Genomic DNA, 22,479 nt, shown 5'->3' with positions numbered 1-22,479 from the left:
TTTCAAAAAATAAAACAAACACTGAGTATAGCTTTAACGAATAGAGGAAAATGCATTATTTGTTAAAAAAGTTTTAAAATATATTAAAAATTTTTTTTGGGGGGTCTCCTTTTCAATAAAAAAACTTTTTGTTATTACGACCCTGCATTGAGGTATTTCATCATCTACTTGTTAAGACTATTATACATCATTCTGTAGCGAATCAAACAAATTATTAATATGGGGGCCAATCGGCATAATCACAACAAAGGGCTATAATCAACTTTAATCCTGTTAATGATGAAAGGGTTAATTCAAATGACTGAGTTAAAAACACTAAAAATGCAATATAATCTCTATCTGCATCGATAGTTAGTTTGTTTTGTTACATGGCCGATAAACGTTGCTATTAAAAGTGAATAGTTTTCAGTATTCAAATAGATGATGAAGGCGATCTATTAATATTTATCTGAGTATAATTGAGATCAGGTACAAGAGTATTTTAGAATATTAGAATGCATAATTATCATGGCAACATTGCACGGTTAACCGGAACATATATGCCTCAAATATAGAACGAAACTCAAACAATCTCTTATCATGATTAGAGATTAATAATTCAATATGATTAATGAATCGCATTTGGAATCAAACTATATAGCCTGTTTTATTCAGGGGAGCGCTTCATCTACATTTCGTATATAGGGCCGAGATAATTATGTATTTATATTCCTTGTTTGTGATCGAAAGCTTTGTTGGGCTTTAGCGATGTCTTCTTCTTTTTTGGGGGAAGGGGGGGGGGGGGCTTTGGGGACTCGAGCCACCCCCCCCCCCCCCCCCAGTTGAACCGCGCGTGACTAGTATCGACCACGATAGCGAGCTTAATAGTATCATCTGGGGAGCCTTTTATGAAAGGACTTGTCGGAAGGTTGGGTGGGGATGGTGATTGTTTGGACCAGAATAGGAGCGATTAAGACCTCAAACAGGGACATCGATCCCCCCTTTTTTGGCTGGGGCGGGGTAAAACAGCCACCAGCTTTGCTAAAATTAATTACTACCAAACACATAACGACTTCACGCAGATGATAATCTCATGGTGAAAATAGCACCAAAATGCCCATTTTGACATTATAACTGCCCTTTTTGGCTTTGCCCCCAAACAAAAATCGTTCCGCCGCCCCTGCCTTCCCATCCTCATTACAAATGAACAACATCGGTGTTTCTACCCCCCCCCCCTCCAACACCCTTGCCCTTCCTGTTTTCCCAGTTTCGCCACAGATTCTTTCATTTTTCGGATTAACGAACCTTATTTCGTTTTCGGACTAACGAACCATCGGAATAACGAAACCCTCTTTGTTTTCGGATAAATGAACAGTCAGAATAATGCCACAAATTTTCAGATTAACGAACCCTTTTTCGTTTTCGGATTAACGAACATCGAGGTATGGGAAATACCTTCGGAATAAAGTACCTTTGGAATAACGAACCTTCGTAATTTTAACCTAAATCTCATTCCCATCCATATCCTATCATATACCTTATTACATTACAAGACCAATTTTTTTTTTAAATATCGCTCTTGAAAGTAAGGATTTTTTGCTCGTTCATTTGCTCACTCGCGAAATGAAACGCGTGGAGAGATTGCAAACCCCCTACCTGATTAATGATATTTGATTAATTAAACCCACGATAACACATATTAATGTTTGCTCTATTAGTTGTTTTAAAAACATCATAACATGTCACCTTGTCTTTATCATAACGCCTTCATCGTAATCAGCCAGGATTGAATCAACTCAAATCGACACTTTTGAAAAAAAAATCTTTACCGAAAAGTTTTATTCTCGTTCAACGAATAAAAAAAATTGGATCTTCCATCAAAATGATGTATAGACACTAATTAAGTTTTAATAAAAGCACATAATAAAATTGGATCGCATGTTGTACGAATCATTTGGATCGGATTATTAATTAGTTGGAACTAATTTCCATTATAAATCGATCGAAACTTCCATCAAATGCAATGAACATAAATTATTTAAAACGGGCACTTAAATAGCGTGTCTGGACTAATAAGAAAATCGTGGAAACGCCACCATCACCGATTCCAGCTCATGTCATTATCATTAATAAATAAATGCGCCGATGTTGTATCAAGTAATGTCAATTTTTGAAAATTGGATCGCAGTTTTAAAATGCTGAGCAATTTACTCAGATAATGAGAATACACAATTACAAATCATGAATGGAGATGTCTAGACTAACATGAAAATAATTATACCGTCACCCACGCACTGCCATTCTGACTCATTAACATGATTAATGTCATTAGTCAAGAAGATTTTAATGCGTTCAGATGTTTGTATCAAATACTGTGTATTCTTTGAAAATAAAGTGTAGTTGCATAGGCGGATCCAGAGGGGCCGAGCCCCCCCCCCCCCCCGCCATTGGCGGAGCAAAAAAAACGGGGGATAGAAAAAAAAAAAAAAAAGGGAAAAGAGGGGAGAAAAAAAAGGAGAAACATAAGAGGAGGAAGACGAGTGAATAAAATAAGATGAGGGGAAGACTTGGAAAATGATAAAAACAATCTTTCATGTCACTAAAATTTTCGCTCGCGATTCGCGCTCGCATTGCCTTTTTTGCCATAAAGAAAACATATTTTAGCTTGAAAATCGAATTTTCATTTTTTTTTTGACAAATTGATTTTGAAAAAGTGCTCTGTAAATTTTATGTTTATGGTCTAAATATTAACATTTTTGCTCGCGCTGTGCGCTCGCAAAATTTGATTTGTCAGGTACCTATTATTTTCCTGTATTTCAGAAGGTTCTCGAAATATCCCTATTTAGGTCAGTTTACTTAAAATCCCCATTTCATGACAGTTTATCAAAAATTTCGGCTCGCGGTTTGCGCTCGCATTGATTTTCAGGCCATAATATAAGAAGATTTCGCGCTCTCATTAGGTTTATTATATTAATAAGATATTAATTTAATAATCAAATTGTCCCTTTTTCAGAATGGAATATATTATACTGTTTTTTGTTTTACGAAGTAAGAATGCTCGTGTCCCATTTTTAGGTGTAAATTTCGAATTTTTCCGCTCGCGCTCGCATCAATTGTATAGTTATATAATTATCCTTTTCACGATTACAAAAAGTGCTTAGAATTTCAATTCTTCAGGTAGAAATGTCAAAATTTTCAACTCGTGCTTCGCGCTCGCATTTTTTGACTGTTGAAATATGTAACGTCTTCATGGCTAACTGCAAGCAACCGTTAACAGATCCCTTTTGGATCAGATCAAAACGTATATTAAAGATTTCTGCTCGCGCTTCGCACTCGCAGTAATTATTTAGTTGGATACACATCTCGTTTAGGGTCATAAACATTGCCAAGAATGTTTAAATTTTAGAACAAAATACATGAAATGAAAAAAAATAGCTCGCGCTTCGCGCTCGCACTATTTAAATAAAGCTTATGGGATTATTTATGTTGATTTATAAGAATAAAGCTTAGAAGTACGACTATCCCTTCAAAGAAACAAACAAAAATCAACTTCGAGTGGCTGATCGGGGAAAATGTGGCTGAAAAAAATTCCGCGCCCCCCCCCCTTATTTGCGAAGGCTGGGTCCGCCCTTATACATGTTGTAGTTGTACAATACTGTGCAATTTACTGGGAAGAAGTCATTCGGAAAAGGGTAAAGAAAATACAGATGGCAAGGTTGTCGCCTCACTGTTTTTCCTCAATCTTCAAGAACCAAATTCTTATCAATACTATATTCATACTCCTGGCAGAAGAGGCGGTGGGACGGTGGATGGGTGGTGCAGTTGGGCGACCGCTTTCTTTATGAATTTCAAATAGTTTTTAAAAGAGGGGAAACGAAAAATTAGAGTAACCAGCGATAAAAGGAGGAAGAAGAGTAAAAAGGGGAGGTCTTGTATGATAATATATATACATATATAAACTCCTCAAAAAAAGTTTGGAAATCTGAATTTGATCGATAATCCCTCCTTGGTTTAAGTAAATATCAATGTGTAATTAATATCAATGAATATATCATTTAATTCTATTTAAAATGATACCCTACATGATATGATTATGGTTCACATGGAGGCGCAGTGCCTTGAAATGTGGGGCAAGGTCAAAATTCAAAAGTGGCAAAATGACACAATATTGAAAGTCACTGTTCTTTTTTCCGTGGTGATGAGTGAGTTTCTCAGCGGTTTCCTTTAATTGTTTTCATGCACCAATCAAACACACCTCTGCACAAGCAAACACATAACAAACAAACAAACATGCATGGGTATTTCAAACCACGACTCAGACCATGTTATCTCACATAACCACCACTACATAAACCACAACAAAACAAAAAAATGAAGAAGCAGGGGCTTGATTTGAATGGATTTTCATCTCTATTGACACAGACAAAAGAATCATGTTCTGTATTGACCCTTCATGACTATTTCTGCTCGTTTTGCAGCTTTTCAATTCAGACCTTATCCAACACTTTTGAATCCTGCTCTTTTCGTGATTGCATGATCATAACAAGCATGGTATCATTTTAAAGAGAATTAAATGATCTTTTGGCTGGTATCAAATATGCAATGTGTAAAATCGGGAGTTGGGAGAAATGGCCAAACTCAGATTTTCAAACTTGTTTTTGCTCGTTTTGCAGCTTTTCAATTCAGACCTTATCCAACACTTTTGAATCTTGCTCTTTTCGTGATGGCATGACCATAACAATCATGGTATAATTTTAAAGAGAATTAAATTAACTTTTGAATGATGTCAAATATGCATTGTGTAAAATTGGGAGTTGGGAGAAATTAATGGCCAAACTCAGATTTCCAAACTTTTTTTAGGGGTTTATATTGACACTGCTACAATATGGGTACCTATGACGTATGGGGGTCATTTTCTTGGAGGTTGATCTTAATGATTGTCCCTTAGGAGAGTATCGAGTATTGCCCAAGAAAGTGGCTATATATCCACGGTTTATATCCGAGCATGATCCGAGGGATAGTATCCATGTGAATAGAGAACGGGCATGACATTTTAATACTGAACTATATTATGAAAGTTATCTCTTTTATACACCAGTACGTTCTTACTTGCATATTAGGCCTACACCATAAATCAACAAACATGTTTTGATCATATCAATAAACAGAAGATATAAACATAAAAGAAAGGTATACAAAGAGTAATAATTTATTAAGAATTCACATGGTTAGCATCTAGGGCTAAAATATGCATAAAAATACTTCTACATACATGTAGGCCTATATAAAGAATAAAAAACATACACATTTTACAGCTGCCAATTATAGATCGTGTGTATTTGAGTTTTGTCAGACGTGTATCAATCAGATATGATTATTTACGTCTGGGACCGACCTTTAACGTCACCATCCGAAAGACGTGACCAGGGCTCGAACCTCGATCCTCTGCATCAATTTGTAACTTCCCCACAGCTTGGATTACAGGCGCACGCCACAACGCCCAAATATAACAATGAGTAGAATTTACACTTTAATGCAGTTAATCATGTTCAAATAATTTAGATGCATGACGATCAATATAAATAACTCACAGATAAATTTTGGAATACAGATATCATAAGTTCCAGAATAAAATCATACAAACAAAAAGTATCGGAGGCAACAGAGAAAAAATTGAATCATGGAAGAGTCATAGCCAGGATTATAGGTTAATTGCCAATTCGTCTATTGCCAACTCGTCCACTCAACAAATGTCTGCTTTCATTTAGTCTAATGCCAGTCCGTCCATCAACATTTCGTCTACCAGCCATTTGGTCCAATCATCACTTTGTCTAATCAACATTTCGTCTATGACCATTTCTTCTCATAACCATATCCATTTCATTTTCATTCACTTCGCACAATTAACACTTGGTCCAATTGGACCAAATGGTATATGGACTAAATGGCTATTGGACCAACTGGTTAGTAGACGAAATGGTAATTGGACGAAATGGCATTTGAACCATATGGATAGTGGACGAACTGATGGTAGACCAAATGATAGTAAACGAGTGGGCAATAGGACGAATTGGAAATTAATCGGATACATATTTTATCGGGATATAGTAAGGAAATGAAAACAACATCCCAATTTCAATACTTATAGCAACAAAATAATAGGTTAACCTTTTTGTACTTGAATAAAGAATTGATAGTCAATTCTTTCAGTAAATAAAAATCGACATTTGTAACTTTCAATAGCAAAGAGTTAATTGCATGCATTTCAAGCCAGACCACAGTTAAAAAATCCCCTAAACACACAACGTCATTAGAAACCAAAGGATTTGCGTGCATACCTTATTAGTATATTGACAATGTTCAAATCATGGATCTACTGTACAATGACATATGAAGAAGATGCATGAATGCGAATCGTAGGCTAAAACGATCATTAACTTCAGGCTCATATCTTCTACACTATCACTTTTTTGGTACTCTCTCTCTCTCTCTCTCAACGTTAGTCGGGTATTACATCATACAATAAAAAAAACATACATTATTATACACATCATACAATTTATCATTGACTATATATTTGAAAAAAATCTATTGATCAACAAAATACTAATTAAATGGATGAAATAGATTTTACATGCCGACTGGACTAAGCATTGAGCAGAAGGGTTTGCAAATAAAATATGAAAACAGAATATTACAAATACACATTTTCTGTTTTGATTTGTACACACATCACGTCAGCATGACCATTAGGAACATTTGACATAAATGCATTCATCCCTAGTCTTTGCAGTCATACAAATTGATATATTTCATAAACTTATGAACGATATACTTGTGCTACCTTCTGGTTCCTTCTCAACAACAACATTCAACTATATACGTATCTTATTGTTAGATTATCAATATTGGAAACTGTGACTGGGATCTTTAAAAATGTTAACACATTTGTTTTAGGTTTATACACGCACGTCACATTTTATGTATTCAGATTTATTGTTTGTATTCTCATTTTATCCTTTATAATGTTAGCAATTACATCTGTATACTAGAATAGTAACGTTTGTGCTGTGATGTTAACACATTGTTATCGTTATTTTTATTGTTGTTAAGTAAATGAATAAACTCAAACTCAAACTCATATACAAATATAGGAGCTACAACTGAGAGTGGTAATACAAGGCCTGTAAACACGTACTGTTATGACAATATAAAGTGAGTTGAGCTAGAGTGCAATGTTTAAGTTTAAAAGCTTGTCTAAACATATTACAAAGGATCATGTAGTTTTTTTAACTAGAGTATTAAGAAATAATAAATTTGATATTATCTAATATTCCCATCTTAGAATAGTTTAGTGATCAATATATTTTTTCAGCCGTTATACTTAAAATTGGCATCTAGTACCCTGTCTCGGTAATGCTTTTTTTTAAAATAACCTTCTAAACAACTATTGTTCAAATTATTAGAAATATACTGTAAAGGATCCTAGTATTTTAAGTCTTCCCTATTTTTAAAAGGGATGTTATATAAACAACAGAAAAATACATATGCACACGATCGAAATTAACTTTGATAGTAAAGTCTGTTAATTTATTAAATAAAACACATTTTATTTCATTTTCTTTACATCATAACAGGGCAGACCATTATAATCTAGTAATGAATTAGAATAGTGAAATGAACTTTTGTGGGGTTCATTGGACAACAATTAATCCTTAATGGAGAAAAGGTTTTCTTTTGTCACACTAAATGACAATCGTCTGAAAAGAGAAAAAATGGCTAAGTACATTGGATTCATGATTGACGGGGAGTTGCAATGGATGGAACATGTGGAATAAGTGATCGCTCAAAAACATGCCATATAGCAAAATTTCACATTTCACCTAGATCAGTGGCGTATGTGAGCCAAAGATTTTAGGGGTACACAGCATGTGGGAAAATGAAAATTTAATTTTATAATAGATTTTTAGATAATATTCAACAACTAATATATTTCACCTTCTTTCCTCTCCTTCCCCCATTTCTCCCATTTTTTTTCTTGGCCGTGGAACTTTACCCCTTCCTCTTTGTTTGGCGGTATCATTGATGGTTAGATCTCTTTTATAATACCATATAGTTTCTTCTGAGAGATTTTAAAGAAAAACTATTAAATTATAATACAGTTTTTTAAAAAGAAGAAGCTGCGAGTGCATCCGGGGATTTGGTTTATTAAAAAATAATAAGTTAGGTTGGATGCACATTCTTAATTGAAAGGAGGATGATATCGTCTTCGATGTCCAAGACTCATAAGCTCGACCTCCCCATCATCTCATCCGTCATGTCATAAGCGTGGTTGAGGTGTGATCCATTGGTTTCTTGCAATCCAGCTCCACTTGGAGTATCAACCATCTCGACATCGATATCAGTGCTTTCATATATGTTACTTTTGCTTGACTCGAGGTGGTCGTTTAATAGAACAGAATCGGTCGCGACACCCTGCAGTACAACAAACACAAATTGAAAAGAAATGTTCACGTCATTTGGTTTTTTTAATGAAAATTTTCATTATCAACGAAACATTTATACGACCACCAACATTGTACTGACCATGCTGCTGTAGGCTGTTGTTAATTAATGTTATTTACATCGTTTGTTTGTTTGTTCGTGTTGCAATTATAATCACGAAATGATGTCAACATTTAAGTTACGTTATAATTCGATTTGCAACACGACATTGTGACGTCGTGTAATCGGTTCACTCATAACACAAGATGAAATATTTACATTTTTTGTCAATCGAAATATAACACGAATATCAAGAGGACATCCTTTCTTCGCAGAATTAATGTCTTCTTTTAATTCGATTTGCAACACGACGTTAAATATTTATGTCGTATAGCAACTTGGATTACAAAGCGACGTTGAGATATTGAGGTCGAATTGTACTTATAATTGTAAAATGACATGTCCGAAGGTTATATTATTGACGAGATCCTCTTTCCATTCTCTACCAACCCTTCAGCATTATAGGATCTATATCGTTGTCTTGTCTTATTTGTCATATTTTTTTCACTATTACTTACATGTCTGCTCGCCCCAACGTGTTTGATCTTACTGGGTTCCTTAGGTCCAATCCCAAATATTCTTCTTCTACTTGGAGTGCTGCAGATGACAACTAGAATGATGATGATGATGAGAATGACACCAGCTGCTACGGAACACCCGATGATAATGGGTAAATAATTGGTCATCCTCTGGTCATCTATGATACGTAATAGATATTTGACATTTAGAGAGCACCGGACATGCAACTGCATTTGCAATAAGACAAAACACCTTGGGCGCAACTTAAATTAGTAATACTAAGCATCTTGCAAGCGCTTCCAGTAAAGATGAAGTAATATTGTTTTTTAGTTGGCAGTGACGCATCTAGGAAGTGCATGGGAACATGCGTCCAGGGAGGGGGGGGGGCACTTTTAGGGGGCGCACATAAAGGTAAAAATGAAAGTGTTATCTGATGAAAAACTAAAGGAAATACTGGTGTCAAAGGTTGGAACGAGGCGAAATGTTAGTGTTTGCTCCAGTCTCGAATTTTCTTGGATATGGCACTAATTAAGGAATAGAGTTGCTACCATGCTTTAAATTGCATTTCTCTACTCATTTGTGTTTATTTTCAATATTTTAAATGATGTTATGATATATTTGTGTGTCATTAATATTAAGCTAATCACAACCGAGCAACTTTACTTCAGTCTTATTTATTATCATGACAAAAAGTATGTAAGCATTTGAAAAAGGGTTGTTACATTGCAACTAACAAACCAACCAATCAATAAATCGATTAGATACAAGAAATGCGAGTCACTTATAAGACAACTTTTCCAATACACACATAACAAAACAGGTAAATTCTCAAGATTCATAAACTTTTAAGTAAAATACCTTTGGGAAAATGTATAAACCATAGTTTTTCCGCCCTTACTTCTATGTAAAACTCAGATTTATCGAATTGGTCACTCCTGAATAAGCATTCATTAAATCCTAGTTATCATTTCTTTGTCACAAGTCATTTTCTTTATTCATCCTGTCATTTCTTTTTCTTCTATAATGCATATCCAAGTGTTTTTTTTTTAATTATCCATCACTAGTTGATAAAATTTCCAATGTTTAGCCCTCCTGCATTACAGTGACTAAATCCACACAGATTATTGACCAAAAATCGAAAATTTTCGAATCCCTAACGTTACCCTAAAATAACATTTATTATGGTATTAAAACTGTTTCCTATGAACTTTGAATAGTAAGAAATGTTTGTTTGTACAAACATTTATGTATAACTTCACGGATCCTTATCCATAAGTAAGTCAGTAGGTTTATCTATAGGAATACTCTTAACGGGTATTTCGTTATCAACACTTTTTTTTATTAAAGTGACACAAATTACTTTTCTAAATGAGGGAGGACTTTCTTTAATTTTATGTATTGTTCGATTCTTACCGTTACCCACTGTTGTCTCCATCACATTGGTAGACTCTGAAATACAAAAATAAAAACACGCCATGATAAAGATATTTTATTTCCAAACAACATTCTATCATCTATATACTTGAAAGCGCTTAAACCCATGGAAGTGTCAAGAAAAAGTTATCTTCTACATTTAAAAGTTATTAATGAAGAATTCCTAAAATATTTTGATTAAAAGTTTCGTATTTAGTTACAAAATTAATGAATAACGGGATTGTACATACGGAGTCTAGGACAGCCTCGAAAGAATTATAAATAGATTTCTCTAATATTGGACGTGTTTTGATCAAATATTGACAAAGTGGATATAATTTTTCTAAATAAGAGGTATTGCAATAAAACACTAACATCAATTTATCAATTGTTAAGTGAAAAATAAGAATAATATTCTACATATCGACGCACAGTCATGTCTGCCATAAAAATAAGAATGTATTATGAGTAAGAAATGATTTAATTTAATATTACATCATTGTGTAAGTTATTTTGTTACAATAAATGTGATGAATTGATTAGTTTCTTGGATGAACCCAAATACAAAGTGCAAAAAGATGGATAATGAAAAAAATGATAATGTAGGCCTACTGTTAAACAATTCGCAACCAATTATGTTCGAAATTACATAACAAACTTACGTCTATACTTTGTTTCAAATCCGTATAATGCTTTAATCGTGCACAGTTAATATTGTGACATGGAACACATCCAAATGATACAACTTATCACAATGTCATAATTTACCAGAGCTCACAGTTCCAGGCTGTTATCTTGTTTCAGTTGAAGACACTGACGTGACTGGATTGGCGCTCATGGAAGTGGCCGGTATGGGATTTACTGTAACAGGATTCGTTACCGTAACCATGGTAAGATTCGAGCTCGTATGCCTTATTGAGGATGAAGATGATGATGTAATCATAGAAGGGGATGATGTGATCGATGAGACCCGGGATGAGATTGGGATGGAAGGAGTTGAGGTAGGAATGGAAGATATGGATGTCATAGGTGATGGTGTTATAGAAGATGAGATGGATGATACAGGGATGGAAGTCATGGATGAAACCATGGTAACAGAAAAGGAAGGTGATGATGTACTACGTCTAGCTGTGAAAAATAGAATAATGGTTTTCACGATGATAGCAGTGTTAAAAGGGGTTTAGTTCGTGATTCCATGTCGATTCAATTGTCGAAATATCGTATAAATGGTCAAGAACGATTAACCAGTCCACTCTCCTTGAGGAAAGTCTGGACACCATTTCATAAAAGTTGTCATCATTGACAAGTTATATCGGTGCTTCTAAGCCAATAACAAAGTATTTTCTGAATAGAGACTCAGGACTGACAATTTTGTCAATGCTAACGTCTTATGTGAAACGGTGTCCTTTTTTTGTCTTCACAATAGTTGTCCTTAAAGTATTTAAGATGACAGCTATTTTTTTCGTTAACCCTGTTAACGATGAAAACCGATTATACTGGCATAATGAAAGTGATTATAGCATGTTGTCAGAATGATAGACATATTTTATCACTGAATACATTATTAATAACATTATTGTAATTTGCAGTAAAATAAATGAATAAATAAACGAATAAATAAATATATATCTAAATGAAAACACCAATGATTACAAATTAAAATGATAGGACACTGTTTGATATCCCCAAGTGGAAAATGGTACATAATTATTTCATGCACCTAGGGATTTTTCGCACAAGGACACAGAACCCTTCATGACAAAGATCAACCATAAAAGTCTTTGTCGAAAATCGGTAAATCAAAACAGCATTTTCCTCCTAAACTCTGGACAAACGACATATTTGCAATTTTTCTGCAGCTCCGAAACTTAGAACAAAACTGCTGTTCCGGTTTATCAATTTTCTACAAAGATCTTCTTACTGTTCATTGTCATTTGAACTGCATTTTCAATACATTATATATGTTCATGAAAGCGTTCTTCGTCCCGGTGCAAATAAATCATTAATGATATACCGTGCAAAGAAAGTTCTTTTACATTGTTCCGTTTGTGTTAAAAAAATCATAAAGTAGAAATCGATTGGCTTGAATAGATTAAACTTAACTTTCCAACTCCTTAAAACATTTACATAAACAAAAAATACAGTATTTCTAGACAAGATGTACAAGGAATGTTTTCAGTGATCAATAATAGACGTGTGTTTGGATGGACCCAAACGAAACTAAATATATCATGCAACCTCCATAATCCAAGCACTTGACTATAACATTTGAGTTCCTGAGTGACGACTCGATCTCATAAAATTTTACTTCGTTTTCCTGTCATAAATCTTACAAAACATGCACTCAGAGCTGACTTTTTATTACAATCTACTCCACCTTAATTTGAATTTTTAATAAAATGAGAAACACAAATGAAATGAAATTAGTGTGATTTGCTTACATATATTCTTGATGTTCATTTATTTTGTTACAATACAAAATTTGACATCAAAAATCAATATAACAAAATGTATTCGTCTGATCATGAATTCTTATAAATAATGATGTTTGTGATGTTAATTAAAATTCATAATGCAAGAAAGTTCCTTACCTTCAGTTGAGGCAGTCGTTGATTCCGGGACTATAAAGGAAGAGAAAAAATATATATATTTATACACTCTAAAAAAAAATATTGGGTGAAAATGCTCTATGGGGGTAATTATGTGTTCAACCAACATTGGACATTTCTTTTGGGCATTCCAGTGTGATGAAAATTTTGCCCATTCTAAAGTAATTGCTGCTTATTTTTTAACCTTACTGCATGCTTCCCGCATTGGGTAAAATACTGCCCCAAATTGGCTGGCCACATAATTACCTTTGTGCTGGTTTAAATTTTACCCAATATTTTTTCACAGTGTAGGCCTATTTTTAAATATTTGAAATTTGTGTTCATTTCATCCATGAAGATTCGAAACAGAAATGCCGAATACAATAATTATCACTGATAATTGATTAACATAATCTTTGTGAATATATTTTTGACAAATAGAGGAGTCTGACAGAAGAAAAATGAATACATAACATGATAGCCCTATATTATATTATATTTGGCATACTTTTCAGAAAAATTAATGATATCACATTTCACCTTTTCCCTTTCCTTTTCTCCCTCCTTTTTTTCGTTGTCGTGAAACTTTTTAGGGGCCAATGCTCCAAGCCTCCCCTATCTTCACGCCACTGCTATAGCATATATAGTGACGATCAAAGTGTCTAAAAAGTATTCTTCCAATGTTATAAGGAGGAGTATAGACTAAACATTATTTATTCAAACGAATCTTCCTTTGTTTTAAATGGACACACTGCTATACTAATGAATGAGTACCCCCCCCCCCCCGCTCCCCCCCCCAAAAAAAAAAACGCAACTAAAAACTCTTACCAATTTCGACAGTAACGTTGAACGAACACGACGCATTGTTTCCACTTCTATCGGATATAATAAAGGTATAGTTTGTTGTTCCTACTGAAAATATTCCATGTGGTAAGGGAATGATCGCAGAATCTAAAGAACTACCGGAATTATCAAAAAAGGTTGGTTGGAAATTAGAACCAATTGAAGTGTTAGTTTGGTAGATGTCATCTGGGCAAACGATCACAGGAGGTTCTCGATCTGTTAGGAAGAAAGCAACAGAGAAATCTCATTACAACCGATCCATTTTTACCTAAATTAAAAACATCACGCAGTAATGTAATTGATATGCGTATTGCTTGTGAAAATAAAAAAATTTATACACCGATTTTTTTCCAATAAGCCTATGTTATAGTACGGTCCTAGATTTCTTGTTATTGTTTCGATCCATTTTTAGACATACCTGTATTTATTATGCTGATTTTCTTCTTGGAATCAATACTTAGACTGATTTCTTTTTTTTTGTACGACTTTCATTCATTTTTTATTTGAAATGTTACCTTCCACTTGAACACTTGCTTCTATACAAGTCTTAGACAACATCCCGTCTGATATCGTAAGAAAGACATATTGATCTTGAGTTGAGATGGCCAGCTGAGGACTGTTCACACTTCCACCGTAATTTCTCACCATGGTAATATTCTCATATGGTATATAGGTTGTAGAATAAGAGATGTTGAATAATGGATCATGGTAAGTGAAGTAAGGTTGACCACGATCAGTCTCCACTGTTAGATCCAATCGCGCAGGACAGGTGATTGGTAGCTCTTGTACTGAAAAACATAAAGTAATTTTAAAGAACTTTAAATATAACTGATAAATTATTTGTATTTTACACACAGTAGGCAAAGAAAGGCGAGGATTTAGATTAGCTATATTGTGTAAAGTTTCATTTTCAAGTTTTCAAAGTTTCAAAGTTTCAAGATGAACACTTCTGTTTAGAAAAACACTTAAAGAACTTCTAAATATACATGGATATAGAATTTATATTTCAAACACCTGCAGCAAGCAGAGAAATACAAAGTTGTAGATCAGTTAGTATCTGAAAATTTTCTTTTCTTAAGAAAAGACTTTTCTTTAGAAAAACACTTTAACACCAAACTATACATTGGAAGTTGTAATACGGATGTAAAATTGAGACTAAAGTTGAGTCTGGGGTCGCCACCCCACTCCCATATAAATCAATCAGTTCAGTTCATGCAACCAAATCAAACGTTTCTTCAAACTGCAAGAAAGTGTGATACATGCCTGGTTGCTGATCATGAGCTTGAAAAAAAAAATAATCCCGTTTGTTCTGGTTCTTGTTTGTTCAGTACTTTGGTTGAAATATTATTTCTTTTTATTCAATAGTTTGTGGGACTATCTAATGCCAAAAGCCTTTGGTTAACAGTTAACAGTACATGGGGATTGGGATTATCCTTTAGGCCTTATACATTATTGAGGAATTTATGTAAGTCTATACCGGTAGTATAGAATGGATTTGAGAAATTATGAACCATTTGGAAGGGGGAAACATACTTTTTAGTGAATATTTAATCATTATCACCACTGACTATCTATATCAATTCACTTTAGATGCTTCAAAAAATACATATCTGATCTTTGACAGATCTTTGACACTCACATGCTACATTGACGTTGAAACTGCAATCGCCCTGATTCCCTGCTCCATCGGTAACGGAAATAGTAACAGTAGAATTCCCTATCGGGAATCGGGAGCCAGGTGATAGAGTGACGGGACTAAAGGTGATGGAGCTATGTAGAGTATCGGGATCGGGAACGTTGTCTGTTATTCCTGTAGGTGTGTATGTGATGACGTTCGTGGTGGTAGCTAAGATATCGTCTGGGCAAGTGACCGTTGGTGGTTCTACATCTGGTTTTAGTCAAAGAAAATTAATGAACGGTAAGATATATGAAGGAGAAGGATTTCTATGGCTAAGTCTGCATCAGGCAAATTCCTATGAACAATGATTCATATAGGACCTGGTAGTGTTAGTGAAACGTGGACTTTAGTATCTAACACTAAAAAGGTCTTTTTAAAGTAGCGAAATACGGTAAGAAAGAATGATGAAGATTCCTTGGACTGAAGCAACGAGGAAATCTTTAGATGAATTTCTTTAATATTATTCCCCTCCCGCTTATACAGACTGTTAATCTAGAATACAGCTCTTTTCTTCCTCCTTCCCTCAAAGGTTCTCCAGGTATAGAAAGAGAGAGGAACGAGTCTTTTGATGGATAGTTCTCAGAAATCGAAGAGGGAGATGGATGAAATAATTTGATGTGGCTTTCCAAGAAGGGTTGTGGAATAGAAAGATAGTAGTCAAACGATTATGGTACTAAGGAAGGGGAAGTGAGAAAGGGGAAAAGAAAAGGAAAGATATATTTTAATACTCACCGACGACTATAAGAGTAAAGTTGCACTGTTTAGTTAGGTAATTATCGAAGAAGAGTAAGCTGACAGCATGGATGCCGACAGGAAAACGGTCATTGACCACTCCGCTCGTGTTCGTCGATGGTTGTTTTTGTACAAAATTTGGCGAAATTGAAGCGTAGTCAAATCCCGGAAGAGAGTCTAGAGAGTTGATCTGGAACTGAAAAGTTGATTCGCCTGGATCTGTTTGCTCGATGTCATTTGTTGCAGGACAAGCAATAGGAAGCTCATCCACTGTCATATTCATCAAGTATATAAAATGAAATATACATTGGTCAAGAGTATTGAAGCCTTTTGATTATTCAAGGACTAAATATGGACGATTTTGAATAGCGTTATGTTGTAATTCAAGATACCAGAAGTGATGAGGGCGAACATTTATTGTGTTTGTATGGCAAATGTAGCATACCTGTTCTACAAATTTGTTATCAAAACTTCATAACGTATCCTAAAGCTGCAAAAATTGTTTTTCTTCACTCGATGGAACATCCATTTTGTCAGTTCCCTAGCATGCTTAGAAAGTACCCATCACGCTCAGCTTTAAGAAAATGTATGCCTTTCATGCATGGAAAGTTACTTGAATCTAAATCTAATGGTCAAGATGTTTAATACTAAAAAAAAATATGCCCAAATAGGCCAGGGCGTAGATGTGACTAAAGTTCATATTACTTACAACTAACAGTAATGTTAAATGTACAGTTTCCAATAGGAGTCGATGACGTCATGTAAGCGGTCACTGTAACCTCGGTAGTTCCAACCGGTAACCTCATGTTTGGACCGTATTCTGCGGGGTCGTAGATCAATATTGGGCTGTCAGTCCCAGGAACAGTAACGTTGTATGTGTTAAAGGTGTTAGATGTAGCCGAATCCGCAGAATTGCAGATAACATCTGTAATTTGAATAAAATACAAAAGCTCTACTCAAAAAGTCACGACGATTTTAGGCTACTTGAATTGAAGAAACAAAAACATTGTGTGAACAAAATGTTGAAAACTTTGAAAAATTCCAGTTTTTCTACAAAATGAAGGTTATTTTGGTCCCCAGAAATTGGACAAGAAAAAAAGGGGGGTTACTGCAAAATGTAGGTCATTTTATATACATTTCTTCATTTTTTACACCTAATGCCTACAGAGAATAATACACGCAGCACGCCCAGGGAAAGTCTTGGGGTACTTCAGCACCCCGCTTCACAGGGCCATGACAAATCAATAATACTGTACGAACGAATGGAAGGAATGTCAACACGTGACTAAATGATAATTCATCAGTCAGATGATTCTGAAAAGATGGCGATTTTTGTTTACTTAGAATAAATTGTATAGTAATTACTCTTTGGTTGCTCTCTCATTTCCAAATAAATTGACCCACTAATGATCCGATGATGGTGAATATCGATAAGATTGAAAGCCTTTCTTGTGAAATATTATTTAGTCCATGAAGACTGTGCTGATCAGTATATTAGGCCTATATCCACGATAATCTTTTCTATATAAAATTAATCACATCTGTTAGAAGGAATGGAGTAAAATGAGTATCCCTTTTGTGTCTCACATAATCATGATGTGGTCATTCATTCATGGTCACCCGGGGGGGGCACTCGACCAAAAAAGTGGTAGGGGTGTGCCGCGGGCGAGACAAAAAACGGGGGCCTTGGAGCGGGCTTATTGTAAAAAGGAGGGTCCTGGGAACGGGCTTCGGAACTACAATTTTGTGAAAACGGGGGTCCTTGGAACGGATCGCCAGCGTGCGAGTACGTGCGTATGTACCCCTATGGAACGGGCATGCGTGCATGATGCAGCTATACGCGGCCTCCGCTGGGTGCGCTAGCGCAGAGACGATGGTCGGACAGCGCTCGGCGGCCGCTTTTCACCAAAATTGCAGCAGATCAATGCGACCGGAACGGCGTAACGAAAAATATGCGAAGCTTTGGAGCGGATTTCTTTTTTTTTTTTCTCGATAAGAACAAAGTGCTATGCCTTGGAGCGGCTTTCTTTGTTTTTTGTCTCGATAAGACAAAAATGCTATGCCTCGGAACGAAAATTTGAGTGTGAAAATGGGGGTCCCCTCCGCGGCACATACCCACTATGCATTATATACTGAGTGCCCCCCCCCGGGCATGGTCATAAAATTAATCTTTTGTGAAATGCAATGTCCTGTGACGAATTCGTTTATCTGAATAGCTATGACACACCTCTGTTATTTTCATTCCTCTTAACGAGAATACACTTCAAAATTCAATTTACTCTGTATTGCACATATATACTGCGCAAGATAAATGATCTTTGTTCGTTTCCGACCATGACCAGACCTAACTATGAAAAAAATGTTTTGGTCAAGGCAAGTTCTTTACATTTTTGGTTTACGAATTCCCTTTATGTAAGATTTCATGTAAATTATTAACTCCTATATGCTTGTATTTCTCTTAGTATATCACATCATTATTGAACAATAACTTGATGTTTCTTTATTTCGTTGTAATTATACTATAAAAAAACAGCAAAATAAAATTAGCTTTAAAGGTCCGTACACTAGCCTGGTCATTCTCTGTTGGTGATACATGCCTCAAAGGGTAATAGCTAGGCTATCAAACGGAAACCCTTTCTATGTATTAGTCTATGTTATCACAATCATTTCATATAGACAGGCCGTTTCGATATGAAATGAATTATTTATTGTAATCAGCATAATAATCATGGAAATATGTATTCTTCAAGTTTAAGTTTGGTTTAATTCATTTCGAGTCAACTCAATAGGAAATGATTACACATAATATAACATAACCATACAAATCAATGCAAAAGAATGTACATTTTAAACAGTATATGACTATAATGATTTTGTTTAAAGACTTTGCAAGTTCATGGTCATGATGGAGAAAAGAATGGTCGTCAATCGAAATTACATGACTGCCTTATGCCATTTAATGACTAACACTTTCTAAATATTTGCCATGTTCTTATTCCCACTGTGAAAGTTCACTTCAAACAAAATTATCTCTTATGTCCAGATAATTATTTGTTGTCCACTTTACGAATCTGCTTAATCGCCAGCACGCGTTGCCTTCTTTGAGAATGATTATACTTGGATGTCACTTAACGGGGTTCATAAAGAATGATATAAAAAAGGAACAAGTGCAGATGAAGCTTTGCAACAATAGGCCTTTCTTTTCATATACATCTCCCTTTCCAAATTCTTAAACTGGATTAATTATATTCACATATTGAAAGAATAACATTTTTTTATTTATATCAAACCTTAAGGACTAGATTTTAATTTCCGGTGGAAGTAGATCCTAACCATTGTATTTGGGAATTCTCATGGAATCCCAATGTCGCGTCATCTTTATTATTTTCTTTTACTTTAATTTATTCATTGACCTTGTCAAAGTTCCAATATAATATATTTTAGAGGGACATGAAACATAAAGGAATGTTGTTCAAAGAGGAAAACCAATCGACCGTGGTATTATTTTAGTAATAAGATGAATAGTAAAGAAAATTTAGTCCTTCAGTGGTGGGCCAAAAATAACACAAATCATCTAATAGGTCTATAGGTCTCAAGTGTTTGATTTGGTGACGTAATTTGTCAGGTTCTGACTTATTTTAAAATAGTCTTGGTTGCTACGGCCTTAAGAATAATATATGAATAATTTTATTTCACTCATCTAACAAGCCTAAAATAAAATGAAAGAACCTGATTAAAAAAGCCAGAAAAGTAAAAATGTAGTATTCGTTCAGTATCTTTATATTAATCATTCCATTTATAATACATTCATGTGTATCAAATTGTCGGTTCCACTAAATGTAAAATGCCTTAAACCTTTATTTAGAAGTGGTAAGATCTTTTCCTGAATTGCCTTCCATCGGGGTTTTTAAAGTCTATTTTGTGGATGGGAAAAAAATTGTAACAATGAAAGAGTGTGTATATCATTTTTTCCCCTCACTATATCATTATTCACAAACTTGTCAAGATTTGCAATCAATATTGTGAACTTCACCACCTCCCGCTTTTACTTTGATAGTTTTGTACTGTTTCATTTGAACTTCAATCATTGTTTAAGAAAATGAAACTATAATTTCACTTGAAACAGAGTAGAAAATAATTGAAAAAGTACAATCTTTATCGGAAGCTTATGTTTTACAAAATTGGATAACTAAAAAGTTAAAAGTAAAATGTAATAACTAACGAATAATTAATGAGTAAAATATTAAAGTATATCATATGCTCTTGTGATTTCTCAGTAGCTTTTAATACATAAAAATATTCAGGACGAATCTAAATAAATCTGAATTTGTAATATCAAAATTTATTTACAAATTGTTTACTCTTAAAACACATGATTATGTGTATACCTATCATGAATAATACATTAATAATAATATACATTCACTGTAATGGGAAAGGGTTAGAATTAATCAAACAATCAAATATAATCAAAATGAATTAATTTTGTCACAACTCACAATATAAATTTAATTCACTTACTCTGACTATTTGCTCCATTGCATAAAATGAAGAAAATTCCACAAATTAAAAATCGAATTATTGATGGTCTTGGAAGGTGGCGATGAAACTCCATGATTAAAACAAATATTCTGATCTTGTTCCTTGTTCAAAAGCGCAATACTCTTAAAAAAAACTCCCCCAAAACCCCAAACAAACAAAAAACAAAGAAGTTATCAAGTGTCCTTTCTATAATCACAGATCTTGAATTGCGGATATAAACGTATTCTGTAGATCACTGTGCAAAGTTTGACAATTCAAATTTGTTATCTGAAGTGAAGAAAGCGTCCACTATGCAGACAAGGAAGGAGAAATTATACTCGCATGTTTTGAGGCTCAAATTGGTAGAATTGTTTTGTAAATATCCAATCTGGACTAACTCAGAAACTAGCTCAGGTATACTAAAACCAAGTCCGAGGGAAATCCAATATGACTTTATGATACGAGAAGGTTGCAGTTCTTATGATGAACGCTCAAGATGTATATATACTCCCCGATGGTTTCTAACAATAGAGGTGTAAACTATGGAAAGAAAACATGTATCGTCAGTAGATATCACACATGTCTTCTGATTTCCGAAAAAGAAGTGTCTACTGTTACAATGTATTGTATTCCTAGTCATATCATTTAACCCACCCACACTCACACTTGAGTGATCTCTAATCCAAATAAGGGCAAGCCTTCAGAACTATATAGCGGGAAAAATTAACTTGATTCTCCATAATTCTTGAAAGAGAGAGGAGAGATTGGGATGACGTCATCACCCATTCTTTTGTATTTTATGATATGAAAATGTAAAATAATTCATTTTTTGTCGACTCGATGACAAGGAAGTTCCGATTCAGAATTAATTAAATCCTAATTCATTATGATAATAATTTTTGAACACATTACAGAAGGAAAAATATAAATCTTTGATATATTTCATGTAAGAGAATACAAAGAGAATACGAGAATACAAAAGAAATAGTGTGTGACGTCATCTTTTCGGATGTGAGGGTATGGGTGGGTGTAAAAAATGAAAAAAAGTGTTCTTTGATATCATGCATCTTTCAATTTACCGACCAATTTATAACTTGTCTAAAAGTCAAGATCACAACTAAAATGTGCATGCTTTTGTTTCTCCGTGCAGCATATTAATTTATTCCATGTCCATGTTCATACAATAAGAGTGAATAAAACTCTGTTTCATATCTCTCAGGAATTTCAACAATGATTGTTTAAAGAATAATAGACTTATGTCTTTTTTGTAAATTAAATTAAATTTCATAGCTAGTCCCTGCATAATCCTGATGGCTACCGTCAGTCGTCTTTTTTTTGGGGGGAGGGGCAACGGAATTGCATTGGCGAGAGGGGAGCTTAGGGTTATTTTTTTTGGGGGGTACACTCTGAAATAATTTTATGTTAAACCAACATTGAACAGTGTAAGAGAGTGACAGCCTTCAGTGTCATAGATTCCAAGTGCGTATTCTGGGGGGTCGGGTAGGCGAAAAAGGGGGCGCCAAAAGAGGAAGAAAAGAGAGGGGGAGAAAAGAGGAGAAAAAGGGAGGGAAAGAAGAAGAGAAAGAGAAAAAAGGGGGAAAGGGAGAAGGGGGAGGCGCCGAACTGATGTTCGACCCAGGGGGCGCCGAATCGATGTTCGAC

General features: G+C 34.6%; 1 protein-coding gene across 1 annotated transcript; it reads right to left on the bottom strand.

The window, feature by feature from the left end:
* Nucleotides 1-5,164: 5,164 nt before the first annotated feature.
* Nucleotides 5,165-21,427, bottom strand: LOC129254039 (hyalin-like). The gene is made up of 10 exons (XM_064104877.1): nucleotides 20,818-21,427; nucleotides 17,006-17,221; nucleotides 16,297-16,566; nucleotides 15,526-15,774; nucleotides 14,402-14,674; nucleotides 13,872-14,102; nucleotides 13,047-13,076; nucleotides 10,456-10,491; nucleotides 9,042-9,220; nucleotides 5,165-8,454 (listed from the first exon to the last, which is right to left on the bottom strand). The coding sequence occupies exons 1-10, from the start codon at nucleotides 20,909-20,911 to the stop codon at nucleotides 8,263-8,265; spliced, it is 1,770 nt and encodes a 589-aa protein (XP_063960947.1). The 5' UTR covers nucleotides 20,912-21,427; the 3' UTR covers nucleotides 5,165-8,262.
* Between the last annotated feature and the right edge of the window lie 1,052 nt (nucleotides 21,428-22,479).

Source organism: Lytechinus pictus, chromosome 1 (genome assembly GCF_037042905.1).
Source record: "Lytechinus pictus isolate F3 Inbred chromosome 1, Lp3.0, whole genome shotgun sequence".
Lineage (NCBI taxonomy): Eukaryota > Metazoa > Echinodermata > Echinoidea > Temnopleuroida > Toxopneustidae > Lytechinus > Lytechinus pictus.
This window is presented reverse-complemented; position numbering and strand designations above follow the sequence as displayed.